The sequence below is a fragment of the Callorhinchus milii genome, unplaced genomic scaffold, assembly GCF_018977255.1.
Source record: "Callorhinchus milii isolate IMCB2004 unplaced genomic scaffold, IMCB_Cmil_1.0 Scaffold5, whole genome shotgun sequence".
NCBI lineage: Eukaryota > Metazoa > Chordata > Chondrichthyes > Chimaeriformes > Callorhinchidae > Callorhinchus > Callorhinchus milii.
The window spans coordinates 64,009,831-64,023,403 of record NW_024704746.1 but is presented as its reverse complement, the minus strand read 5'-3'; the positions used below and the strand labels follow the sequence as shown (position 1 = coordinate 64,023,403).

The 13,573-nt window shown below is 43.2% G+C and overlaps 1 protein-coding gene across 1 annotated transcript; it reads right to left on the bottom strand.

Moving 5' to 3' along the window:
* Positions 1–600: 600 nt before the first annotated feature.
* LOC103177068 (carboxypeptidase A1-like) lies at positions 601–13,238 on the bottom strand. The gene is made up of 11 exons (XM_007891027.1): positions 13,174–13,238; positions 9,566–9,647; positions 8,590–8,724; positions 5,975–6,073; positions 5,632–5,733; positions 4,607–4,708; positions 4,044–4,154; positions 3,128–3,218; positions 2,282–2,481; positions 1,490–1,574; positions 601–785 (listed from the first exon to the last, which is right to left on the bottom strand). Exons 1-11 carry the CDS (start codon positions 13,236–13,238, stop codon positions 601–603), a joined length of 1,257 nt encoding a protein of 418 aa, XP_007889218.1.
* Positions 13,239–13,573: the final 335 nt, after the last annotated feature.

Genomic DNA, 13,573 nt, shown 5'->3' with positions numbered 1-13,573 from the left:
ACCCTGTATGAAGGGCACTATGCAAATGCAAGTTGTTATTGTTGTTGTTGGGGGAGGTTTGCCCGTGAGGTCTATTGTGCTTTTGATTAAATTTTGGGATCAATATGATAATTATCACTGGTGATAATATCACATGCCGTATTCCCCTCTCCAACCACTTTCCCACCTGTGTGTTTAGAGATATTAGTTTGAAAGGGTAGCAACCAGGATTAGTTAGGTTATCTCTTTATTTAGGGATTGAGAGAAGGGGAAGGGAGAGAGATAAAGGAAAGTCTCACAATTGCACAACAAAGAGGACCATAAGTAATAATAATCATCTTTGCATTTGATATAGCGCCTTATCACATCGTTGAGAACGTCTCAAAGCGCTTCACAGAATATACTGTAAAGTGGATTGACTGTGTATTTTGTGGGCAAAACGCAGCAGCCAATTGCGCACAGCAGACACACAAACCAGAAGCAACTCAACAGGATTCGGGTCAAATTATAATTTAATTAAAAAGACAGAAGTGTCATTGTACGATTAATTGAACATTGGCAGAAAATGTTGTGCCATAAGGACTGAGAGGCTTGGCATTGCTACAGTTGCCCACGTGAGGTTTAAGAACGGGCCTGAACATAATCCATGATGTACGTCATAGCCAGCCAGGTCTCCTGGGCAGTCGGGATAATCTGTTCGGGTGGCAGGAGGAAGCCATGGTAGCCGGTGTCACGCAGTTCAAAGGCGAAGGAATACTGAATGCCCATGTCATAGGTCCAGTCAATGCTGCCTCCACTGGCCTGGTCTGTAACACAAAATAATTGAAAGCGAGTGAGATAAGGGGGATGGAGAGGCAAATTGCAGCACATAATATTGTCACCGATGATAACCACATCAACCAAAATGGGGTGGGGTTTGGTGGGGGCGGGTGGGGGCTTTCATCCATAACTCATAGCTGTTTGTTGAACGTGTTTTTGTTTTTCTTAAAAGAAAAACAGCTTCAAAGTTAATAAAATCAATAATAATAATACTTACCTTCAGATTGCATTTAAGAGTTTAATGCTAAGTCTGAATGCTCTGAAACACTACATAAATAACGAAAAATTACCCCAGGTGGAATTTATTAGAAATTGAGAGAGACAAAGAAAATAATATGGAAGGCGAGAGGGTGTTGAATTTAACAGCAAATATATCAAGATTTAAAATATATCAAGGGTGGAAAACAAGGGGTGAATGCATTGAAAGTGGGTACAGGTGTGTCAGGTGTGAATTGTACAAATCAGATGCTCTGAATGATCTTTCTTTGTTTACATCTAAAGATGCTGTGAAAGACAAAGCACCTCTGGACTTCACAGCTCTGAATAATGACACATACTGGCAAAGCATCAGAAAAAGATTAGCTTCAGGAAAAGAAATACGGTGAACAGAAATGTACTGGTTAGGATTGGGAGCAGGCGATTTACCAGAGAATCAAAGTGTTTCCGTGTGGGGCAAGGTTCTTTAACTTACAGATTGTGTCACAGATGGTTCCTGTTCTGTAGCGAGTTCCATAAAGGGAAGATAAATCAGCAACAGCAGACGAGGCGATCGCAGCCTACAAGGAACGAGAGAGATCAGACCCTCAACAATGATTTACAATCTCACCCACCGTTTGCCCGAAGCCTGTTGGCAGCACTGAGCAGTTACCCCAACGCACACTCTGGAGTCCGCAAGCCATGGCTCTCGACAACCTGCACCACAGTAGTTAGAGCACTCGCCTCTCATGCGAGAGGACCTGGGTTCGATTCCCGGGCAGGGCGAAGTTCTTCTGCCTTCCGAGCAGCGAGTAGGAACCCGCTGGTTAGTCGATTGGCAGAACGCTTTCCAGGGGTAAAATCCCTCAAAAATGATTAGAATTATGTGGTTTGCGGGACACTGCTGTGCGCAATTGGCTGCTGCATTTCGCCCACAAAACGCACGGACACTGCGCTGTACAGGGTATTCTGTGAAACGCTTTGAGGTGTCTCGAAGACGTGATAAAGAGCTATATAAAATGCAAGGCTTATTATTATTATGATTATTATTATTATCATCATTAATACTTTCTGGAATGAGGTAAGCAGGACGTGTCCCTCCAGGGAGAGAGGACACATTCCATTCCAACAACCTATCAGTGGAATCCTAAGTTTGGTTTGGATACTCTAAAGCATGGTGATGAGTTTCAGACTCCTGACGGATCAAAGACACAGAACAGGCTGGGGCAAAAAGAGGCACCTTGAATGTTAAACTACATTATGCAATAAAACCACTGCTGTGACTTACCAGCTCATAGTAACTGGTAGGTGGGCTGCACTTGTATCCATAGGGAAACATGAGCAACTGGGAGTAACTGTGGATGGTAATGAAGCTCTTGATGTTTCTATGCTCCAATACAAAGTTGACAATGGCCTGCACCTCTGGTTCAGAGTGAGCGTGTGTCCCTCGGTACGTTTCCAAACATGGGTTGCCACTCGTGCCGGGACCTGTTGAGAGAGCATCAGATGGCACTTTGTGACATGAATTGCCATTGAGTTCCTCATCCATCATAAGAGCTTAAGAATTTGCTAGACGAAAGAAGACCAAGGTCCATTCGGTTCGCCTTCCACCATCCTGGCAGTCGCCTGCACATGTCGTGTCCCAAACGATATAAGGTATCCCAAGATATTATTTCCTGAAAGAAATCTATCTAATTTGCTTTTGAAAGAATCAACACTTTTTGCTTTCACCGTCTCCCTAGGGAGCCTGTCCGTACATTTACTATTCGCTCACTGAAATATGTTTCCGCAGATTTGTTTTGAGTTTACCCCCGTTTTCAATCGGAGGCTATGTCCTCTAGTTCTACTGTTCTGGACAAGATAAAATAGCTTATTCAGCAGCCCAGAAGGTGACAGTGTGATTCGAAATGCACTGCTGATAAAAGGGATAATGCAGTTGGCATCTCATCGGACAACTTTCTCCCAAGTAAACATTTATCCAGCTGCTTTTTGAAGGCGCTACATCAAGTGCAAGGATTATTATTACTATTTATGAATTTGTTCATGGATGGTCCCTCTACGATCCAGGAACAGAAACCCTACAGGAACACAAGCCCTACAGGCAGTAAGCAGCTTTGCATTTGCACCTCCATACCTCCAAATCCAGCATCAAAATTCCTATTGGCGTCAACTCCAACACAGCTGCTTCCAGAAACCTTGGACCTGGTCTTACGCCACATTCGATTCTGCGAAAATACAAATCATCAGAGCATGAACATCACAGGGACCTTCCCCTGTTCACAACTGAGATGCATAGATGTTGTTAGGTCAGGGTATTAAGGGATATGGGATAATTGGAGTTGAGGTACAAATCAGCCATGATCTAATATGATGGCAGAACAGACTCAAAGGGCTGAATGGCCTACTCCTGTTCATATGCTCCAGGGCCAACTCCCCAAAGCACTTCTCAATGGAGCCAAATCATTTAGTGTGGCAGACCTTATACCTCCTGTGTTTAAATTTACATCCATGTTATTATGGGACCATTTTCTCCTGATGAGTTGTGTGGCCCTCAGCTTCTTCTGTGGGGTCTATACCCTTCGCAATGCTAAAATGCAATGCTATGAAGTCTGTTTGGTACTATTTGTAGAGATCCAATTTCCTCTGCGCTAGTCTGGGGCTCTGCATACTGTGTGTGCGGGGGTGGGGGGAGCTATCAAATGCCAATGGAAACACAGAAGATCTGAAGACGACTATCTTAAAATGTAATATAGTGCAGAACTTTTGGAGGTTGTTAGGTTTTCCAAAAGCCATCCCATGTGGGAACAGGCTAATATCTTGCAACCAAAAAGACCTTTTGAGGCAATTTAGTTTGGAAATACAGTACAATTTGTAGCGGGTGGGCAGAGAGATACACATGTGATGCAGCTTCCAATGTAGGTTAGCAACCAAGGATGAGTAGAGGCCAAACCCTGGGCAGATGACTGCAGTTTGTGTGACCCAGCACGGATGACTGACCTTTGGTGTTACCCAGCACAGAGTACTGCAGCTCGGAGCCCTGGTGCACTTACCCTGCTGTGAGTGTAAAGGTAGCCGTCCGGGTTTACCACTATCTCCATGAAGACATCCATTTTGTTGAGCAGTGAAGTGATGGCAAAGTCAGAGCCATATTCAGACGCCATCTAGCCACCAAGCCACGAAGGTGATGGAAAGAGAAGAATTTAAAACGCAATGAGCGGAGGGTTTATTTTTGTTATTTTTGTTATTTTCCTCCCAGTTATATAAACATAATATGTATTGTATTTGCTAAAAGCAGTGACTTGTGCAGCATTACAGTTCCAGACAGCCAGGCCAACTTCTAGTGCCTTACCCAACAACAACAACCACAACTTGCATTTATATAGCGCCCTCCACGCGGGGTAGGGTCCCGGAGTACTTCAGGGTGGTAGAGTCTGATCCCGAGCCAGGGGGAGAGGGAGGGGGGAGGTGACCGTAAGCACGATCAAAAAGGAAGGTCTTTGGGCGGGATTTGAAGTTGGGGAGGCAGGGGGCAAGGCGGAGGGATTGAAGGAGAGAGTTTCAGAGTTTCGGGGCCTAGTGGCTGAGAGATCAGAATACTTGAACACTGCGTTACCTTTTTGGCCATCCAGATTGCACTGGCTGGAGACACCCATTCACGAGCGTGGATTCCGCTATCAATCCAGATAGCTGGCCGACTGGCTCCACCAGTGCTGAACTGTCAGAGGCAAATGGTTACTTTTTTTTGTAAAAAAAAACGAAATATATGTTTATTCAGAGACGGAATACGTACTTACACGTATCTCAAAGAAACATTTTTTGAGACAGAGAAAAAAAACCGCAACTCTCACTATTTCTCATTACAAACCCAACCCGCTTGTGGCCTCCGGGCACTCCATTTTGGTAGAAGCACCAATGCTTCCCCTAACTTGGGGTTCTGCCCCACTTTGCTGGGCGTAGTTACCAGATGGGTCTTGTACACTCTCCCTGTTGTCTCTCTGTGTCTCTCTGTTTCTCTCTGTGTCTCTGGGTCTTTGTGTCTCTCTGTGTTTCTGTGTGTCTCTGGGTCTCTGTGCATCTCTGTGTTTCTGTCTCTGAGTCTCTGTGTGTCTCTCTGTGTCTTTGAATCTCTGTGTGTTTCTGTGTCTCTGTGTGTCTCTGAGTCTCTGTGTGTCTATGAGTCTCCGTGTGTCTCTGAGTCTCTGTGTGTCTCTGAGTCTCTGTGTGTCCCTGTGGCTCTCTGTGTCTCTCTGTTTTACAGGTTCACGATACACAGCAAGTGCACACACTTTAGGGATGATCCTTTTTAAATACAATGGGGAACATCCCTGTGTGGACGACATTGTGCACACGTTGCACACACCCTGTTACAAATAATCGTGGATTGAGTGATCAAATTATTATTATTTTTTTGAAGGGATGATTACCCCCAGGAAAAGCGATCCGCCAATCAACTAACAACCAGGTAAACAGAGGGGTGTGGAGTAAGGAAACTTGCCTGGCCCAGGCAAATAACAAAGGAAGGGAAAGAAAGTACATATTCTGACCAAACTAAAACATATGCTTAGGTATCCCTGAGAGTGGATCTCGAACAACTCAACAGCTGACATCTGACCATTGACTAGAGTCAGTGAGATCTACCTTCAACACATAGAGGGGCTGGTATTCGGTCGAGCTACCAATCTGCTGCTTCGTTACCAGGTTCGGGTAGTCAGCCACCATCTCATCCATCCAGTAGTAGATCTGAGATATGTAGAAAACACATTGAAAATTGCATGTTAATGCTCCACACTACAGCATGAAGAGAAGTTAAATGAGCAAATAAGGAAACATAAAACAAAAAAAACATTCAGGTCACCAACTCTCTCCTAGTTTCTACATTTCATAACACATTCAATGTGATTAGTTCCTCCCTGAGTCCCAGCAGAATGAGATGTCTCATTGACAATGTTGGCTGGTGAGCGTGAAACAAATGACTACGTACCTCTTGGAGAGTATGATAAGTGCCATAGTTGAAGCTGCCAGTAGAGCGTTCCATCATTGACAAGTTCTCCAGGACAGATTTCTCTCTTTGTATCATCGTCTGAAAATAAATAATATTAATAATCCTTGCATTTGCTACAGCATTGTTAAAACATCTCAAACGTTTCACATAATATACTATCAGCTGCTGCCATGTAACTTTCACTTCATTTATAATCAAATGTATTTTGTCAAACGCGTTGAGATAATAATAATAATAATCCTTGCATTTGATATAGCGCTTTTCACGTCGGGACGACGTCCCAAAGCGCTTCACAGAACACACTGTAAGTGCATTAACTGTATATTTGTGGGCGAACGCGGCAGCCAATTGCGCACAGCAATGTCCCACAGACAGTCGTAGATTGAAAATGACTAATTTATTATTGGTTTTGGTTTTGGAGGGATTATTATTAGGTGTGTGGAGTAAGGAAACTTGCCCAAGGTTTCGCCCACTGCCTGGAATTGAACTCAGGTTTTTCGCTTGCAAAGCGAGTGCTCTAACCACTGAGCAACAGGACTCCACATAGATGTTTATTTTTAAATGAATGGTGCTGTACATCAATTCAAGTTATTTCCATTACTATCGTATGTTATGGTGTATGCTTCCCAGACCAAAAACAACTTCATTGATATCACTCCCTCAGTTAATATTAATAATAATAATAATTCTTGTGGGCAAATGTAGCAGACAATTTACGCACAGCAATGTTCCACATTCAGCCATGGTGTGAATGACCAATTTTATCTGGAATGTTGTTGGTCAGGACACTTGGAGAAACACCCTGCACATTTCCAATAGTACCAACTTCTTGTCCGAAAGAAGGCATCTCCAAAAATGTAGCCTGACCCGTGTGCTGCAGCCTAGACTGTGACTTCATTGTTACAATGCAAGGCTTCAATCCACAACCTTGAGTCTCAAAGGCAACTGAGACAGATTGAACATAGGAACATAAGAATTAGGAGCAGGAGTAAGCCATTCGGCCCCTTGAGCCTGCCCCACCATTCAATAAGATCATGACTGATCTTCTAACCTAACTCCATCTGCCCGCCTTATCCCCATATCCCTTAATCCCTCTATCCTTTAGAAACCTATCAATTTCAGTCTTGAATATGTTCAAGGACTGGGCATCTACAGCCATCTGGGGTAGAGAATTCCATAAATTCAATACCCTCTGAGTGAAGAAGTGTTTCCTAAACTCTGTTCGAAAGGGCTGTCCCTTAATCTTAAGACTGTGATCCCTAGTTCTAGATTCTCTTACCGGAGAAATAGTCTTGCACTGTCTACTCTGTCAAGCTCCATAAGAATCTTATATATTTCTATAAAATCACCCATAATTCTTCTATATTCTAGGGAATATAGGCCTAGTTTACTCAACCTATCCTCATAGGTCAACCCCCTTATCTCAGGAACTAACCGAGTGAATCGATGCTGCACCCCCTCTAAGGCGAGTATATCCTTTCTTAAATAAGGAGGCCAAAACTGCACACAATATTCTAGGTCCGGTCTCACTAAGGGCCTATACAGTTGCAGCAAGACTTCCCTACTCTTGTATTCTAACCCATTTCCAATAAACGCCAACATGCCATCAGCCTTCCTCGTTGTTTGCTGTATCTGCATGCTAACTTTTTGTGACTGGTGTACAAGGACACCCAAATCCCTCTGAACACTAACACTATCTAGTCTCTCCCCTTCTAGCAAATAATCTACTTTTTTGTTTTTACTATCTAGGTGAATAACTTCACACTTCCACACAGCATATTCCATCTGCCACCTTCTTGCCCACTCACCTAGCCTATCTATATCCCTTCGCAATCTTTTTGTGTCATCTTCAGAGCTTAGTCTCCCACCTAGCTTAGGATCATCCACAAATTTAAATATTTTAAGTTCTATGTCATCATCCAGATCATTGGTATAGTTTGCAAATAGTTGAGGCCCAAACACTGATTCTTGTGGCACTCCACTAGTCACATTCTGCCAATCTGAGAAGGTCCTGTTTATCCCTACTCTCTGTTTTCTTCCCGTTAGCCATTTTTCGATCCATCTAATATATTGCCTTTAATTCCATGTCCCCTAATCTTGTATAGCAGCCTTTTATGTGGTACCTTGTCAAACGCCTTCTGAAAATCTAAATATACTACATCTACTGGTTCCCCCCTATCTAACCTGCTATTTACATCCTCAAAAAACTCTAAAAGATTTGTTAAGCATGATGTCCCTTTTGTAAAGCCATGTTGACTCTGCCTAATCATATTGTGGTCCTCTAAGAACCCCACTACGACCTCCCTAATTAAGGATTCTAGAATCTTCCCTACCACTGATGTCAGACTGATTGGTCTATAGTTCCCCATCTTCTCTCTCCCACCCTTCTCCAATAGTGGTGTTACGTTTGCGATCTTCCACGCTTATTGACATCTGCTGATAACATCAGACCTTGCAATTTTTGATTCCAGTTACTTTCTACCTGAGAGAAAATTCACCACCACTAGGTTCAGGGCTTGAGGGGTATGTGATGCACATAGGCATGGTTTATTGGTGGCATTTGATGCACTAGTTATTAATCTTAAAGCACACACCTGAAGGTCCTGAATCATGACACTATAGTGGACGCTGTTTGACTCCAAAAAAGCTTTGAAGGCCTGAAGACTTCCTCTTGGAACCCGAATGTCCATACTCAGGTCAAATTTCATGGGACGGCGCCAAAAATCAAGCTGGAAGGGAAAAACAATAATAATAATAATAATAATCTTTGCATTTGATATAGTGACTTATCATGTCTTCGAGACGCCTCAAAGCACTTTTGTGGATGAAACGTGGCAGTCAATTACACATAGCAGTGTCCCACAAACAGTCGTGGATTGAGTGACCACATTTTTTTGGTTTTATTTATTTTTTGAAGGGATTATTACCCCTTGGTTCCATGATAGCCAATGATCTTATTGAGTTTGCAGAATCACCCTTCACCATGATCAAGCACTCACAGGACAGTTAAGTAATAGCCAGCCACAGACTAAACCGCCAGCTCCATCTGACTCAAATCTTCTTTATTTTTCCCATATTACTGTCTGTAATCATTCCCAGGTACACATTACTCTGTGTATTCATTCCTAGCTACACATTACTCTCTGAATGTTGTGGCAGGGATCAAGTTAAAATAATATAATAATAAGATGAATAATCCTTGCATTTGATATAGCGCCTTATTATGTCGTTGAAACATCTCAAAGCGCTTCACAGAATACACTGTAAAGTGAATTGACTATATTTTGTGGGCGAAACAATTTCAGCCAATTGCACAACAGCAAAGTCATGGGTTGAGTCATGGATTGAATGACCCAATTTTTTTTTTTAAATGTGCTTATTATCCCCGTAAAAGCAATCTGCCAATTGACTGACAACCAGGTTTCTACTTACTGCTAGGTAAACAGTGGGATAAAGAAACTTGCCCAACATTTCATCCCACCTGTGGATCAAATCCAGGTCCTCTCACTTGCGAGACTAGCGCTCTAACCAATATGCTACAGGACATCATCGACTTAAACATAGATGTACCTGTAGGTGCTCCAGATGCTCCAGGGACATGATCAGGCTGGCCTGCTCCTGATCTTTGGCCGTGATCCTGAATACCTGGTGACTGAACAAGAATGTCACTAACACCTTTTATTTCAATCTACTTTCATTGGCATTTTATTTTGACAGTTATTATTAAAGTAAAGAATCGGGGTATTTCTTTTCCATATCGTACAAGTTAGCTCACATGGTTACAGTACGGATCGGGGAATATTAGAGTTACTGTACTTTATACAACTACTTCAGAACTTCCGAAAGTAAAACCTTTCAAACTCACATCACCAGGAGAAAGCACCTAAACCGATATCAACTTCAGTATCAAAACTGTATATATTGGATTACAACAACAAGTTGCATTTATGTAGCACCCTTCACGCGGAGCAGTGTCCCGGAACACTTGGACATTAGATGAACACTTGTGTTTTCACATCAGCGAAACAATAGTTTAACTCCATCACCCCTGATACCCCATTACACATCTTGCCAGACAGCGATATCAATGGCAATCTAGTCTGATTATATGAGCTAGTATTTAGGAACCTATTTGAAAACACACCCCTTTTACTATAGAATCATAGAATCATAGAATTGTACAGCACAAAAAGGCCATTCGGCCCATCGAGTTTGTGCCGGCTCTTTGAATAGAGCAATTAATGTCAAGCCCACTCCCCAGCCTCTTCTCCATAACCCTGCAAACCCGTCCTCTTCAAATACCCATCCACCGCGTTTTTAAAAGTAGTTATCGAATCGGCCTCGACCACCCTTTCAGGCAATGCGTTCCAGATTCGAACAACTCGCTGCGTGAAAAAATTTCTTCTCACCTCTGCTCTGCTTCTTTTGGAGACTATTTTGAATCTGTGACCTCGAGTCACCAACAGACCCACCAGTGGAAACTGTTTTTCCCTTTCTAACCTATCAAATCCCCTCATGATTTTGAAGACCTCTATTAGGTCTCCTCGTAACCTTCTCTGCTCCAATGAGAATAATCCCAGTCTCTCCAGCCTTTCCTCATAATCAAGGTCCCTCATTCCTGGTACCATCCTCATAAATCTCCTCTGCACCCTTTCCAATGCCTTAACATCCTTCCTATAGTGTGGTGCCCAGAAATGGGCGCAGTATTCCAACTGAGGCCTAACCAGTGTTTTATATGGGTTAATCATAACCTCCTGACTCTTGTACTCTATGCCCCTATTTATAAAGCCTAGTATGCCATATGCCCTTTTTACAGCCTTATCTCCCTGTCCTGCCACCTTCAAGGATTCATTTACCTGCACCCCCAGGTCTCTTTGTTCTTTTACCCCACTTAAGATTGTATTACCAGCCTATATTGCCTCCCCTCATTCTTTCTACCAAAATGCATTACCTCGCATTTCTCCACATTGAAACTCATCTGCCATGTGTCTGCCCATTTTACCATTCTGTCTATGTCTTCCTGCAGTTGGCTACTATCCCTCTCACTGTTTACCACCCTACCTAACTTTGTGCTGTCCGCAAACTTGGAAACGGTGCTTGCTACGGCCAGGTCCAGATCATTTATGTATATTAAGAAGGGCAGTGGTCCTAATACCGATCCCTGGGGAACGCCACTGTACACTTCCCTCCAGTCAGAAAAGCAGCCGTTCACCACAACTCTCTGCTTTCTGTCTCCCAGCCAGTTCTGGATCCATGCTGCGACTCTCCCTTTTATACCATGAGCTTCTATCTTTCTTACAAGTCTTTCATGTGGCACTTTGTCAAATACCTTTTGAAAGTCCATATAAACTACATCAACTGCACTACCTTTATCCACCCTCTCCGTTACCTCATCAAAAAATTCTATTAGATTTGTTAGACAAGATTTGCCTTTAACAAATCCATGTTGGCTGTCCCTAATTAACCCATATTCTTCTAAGTGAAGATTTATTCTGTCCCGGATTATAGTCTCCAGGAGTTTCCCCACTACTGATGTTAGGCTGACTGGCCTGGAGTTCACAGGTTTATCCTTCTGTCCCTTTTTGTACAGGGGAGTAACATTGGCCACTCTCCAGTCCTCTGGCACCACTCCTGTGTCCAACGAAGATTGAAAAATTGTAGCCAAAGCCTCCGCTATTTGTACCTGTGCCTCCCGTAGTAATCTTGGTTGCATCCCGTCCGGACCGGGCGACTTATCTACCCTCACCGCAATCAACCTTTTCAGTACGTCCTCTCTGTTTATACTTATCCTATCCATTTCCTCTACCCTCTCCTCCGATACTGCAGCATTTGGTGCATCCACTTCTTTTGTGAAGACAGATGCAAAGTACTCATTCAGCACATGAGCCATGCCCTCTGCCTCCACAATAAGATTTCCCCCTTGGTCCTTAATTGGCTCCACCCTACCATTGACTAGTCTTTTATTCTTGATATGCTTGTAAAACATTTTAGAATTTCCTTTGTTACCGCTAACCTTTTTTGTATAATCTTTTTGCCCCTCTTATTTCCTTTTTCAAACCTCTCCTGCACTCCCGATATTCTATTTGGTTGTCTTCTGTATCTTGGGTTTGACATTTGTCATACGCCTCCTTTTTCTGCTTCATTCTAGATACAATTACCTTCGTCATCCAGGGAGGTTTGGAAGCCCTACTTTTCCCTTTTGTGGGAATGTATTTATTCTGTCCCCGAGCTATCTCATCCTTGAAGACTTCCCACTGCTCTTCAGTTGTTGTACCTGCTAATCTTTCTTTCCAGTCCACCTTGGCTAGGTCCCTTTTTAACTCACTGAAATTTGCCCTCTTCCAGTTGAACATTTTCACCTTAGATGGTTCCTTGTCTCTTTCCATATGCACTCTAAATCTAATGATGTTATGATCACTATTCCCCAGATGCTCTCCCACTGAAACCTGCTCCACTTACCCTACTTCATTCCCCAGAACTAGATCTAGCACTGCTTCCTTCCTCGTTGGGCTGGAAACATACTGATCAAGAAAGTTGTCCTGTATGCATTTTAGGAATATTTCCCCCTCCTTGCTATTTGCGCTGTTGTTTTGCCAGTCTATGTTGGGATAATTAAAGTCCCCCATTATCACGACTCCATTGGCCTTGCATCTGTCTGAGATCTGCTTGCAGATCTGCTCATCTATTTCCTTCCCACTATTTGGTGGTCTATAGTATACCCCGACCAGCGTAACAGCTCCTTTTTTGTTCCTTAACTCTAACCAGATAGATTCCGTTTTGGGGCCCTCCAGCACCTTTCCACGGCTATAACCGTATCCTTGATTAACATTACCACACCCCCTCCTTTTTTTTCCCTCCCCTATCCCTCCTGAATACATTATAGCCAGGAATATTCAGCTCCCATTCCTGTCTTTGCTTGAGCCAAGTCTCTGTTACTGCTGCTACATCGTATCCCCCTATGACCACTTGTAGCCTGCAGCTCACCAATCTTGTTTGCTAAACTCCGTGCACTTAGGCACATGCACTCCAAGACCGACTTGACCTGTTCTGCACTTTCCCCCCTGTTTTTTTCTCCATTTTCTAACTCTTCGTTTTTTGCATTCCCTTCCCCCCTCAAAACTAGTTTAAACCCTCCCCAACAGCATTAGATAGCCTGCCTGCGTTAGACAACAACTCACCCTTCAAAATCTTCCTGGCTGTAAACAGCCACCAACAGAGCACAGAACACCCAAAGCCTACTCATGGTGAAGACTTGTAGAAAGGCACAAACTGCCGGGTCGCTATTTAAAGGGAACGGATGAGTGCGAAGGCAGTCGTCTGTTGCAGAGATTAATAGCACCACTAATCAGTAGGACAGATTTCACATGGAATAATTCCCACACATCGAAATTGCTCGTGTCAAAATATTGTTTGTTTTATCAGCATAACCTTGATGATTCTGAATACTGTTTTTTTTAACAAATGTTCACACCCTACTTCCCCATTCCTCTCTTGAAGGTGCTTTCCGTCTGGGGGGAGTAATAATGAGTTGCCATTGTGGGTTTCAACATTCCATGTCATGCATCCCATTTGAGACAT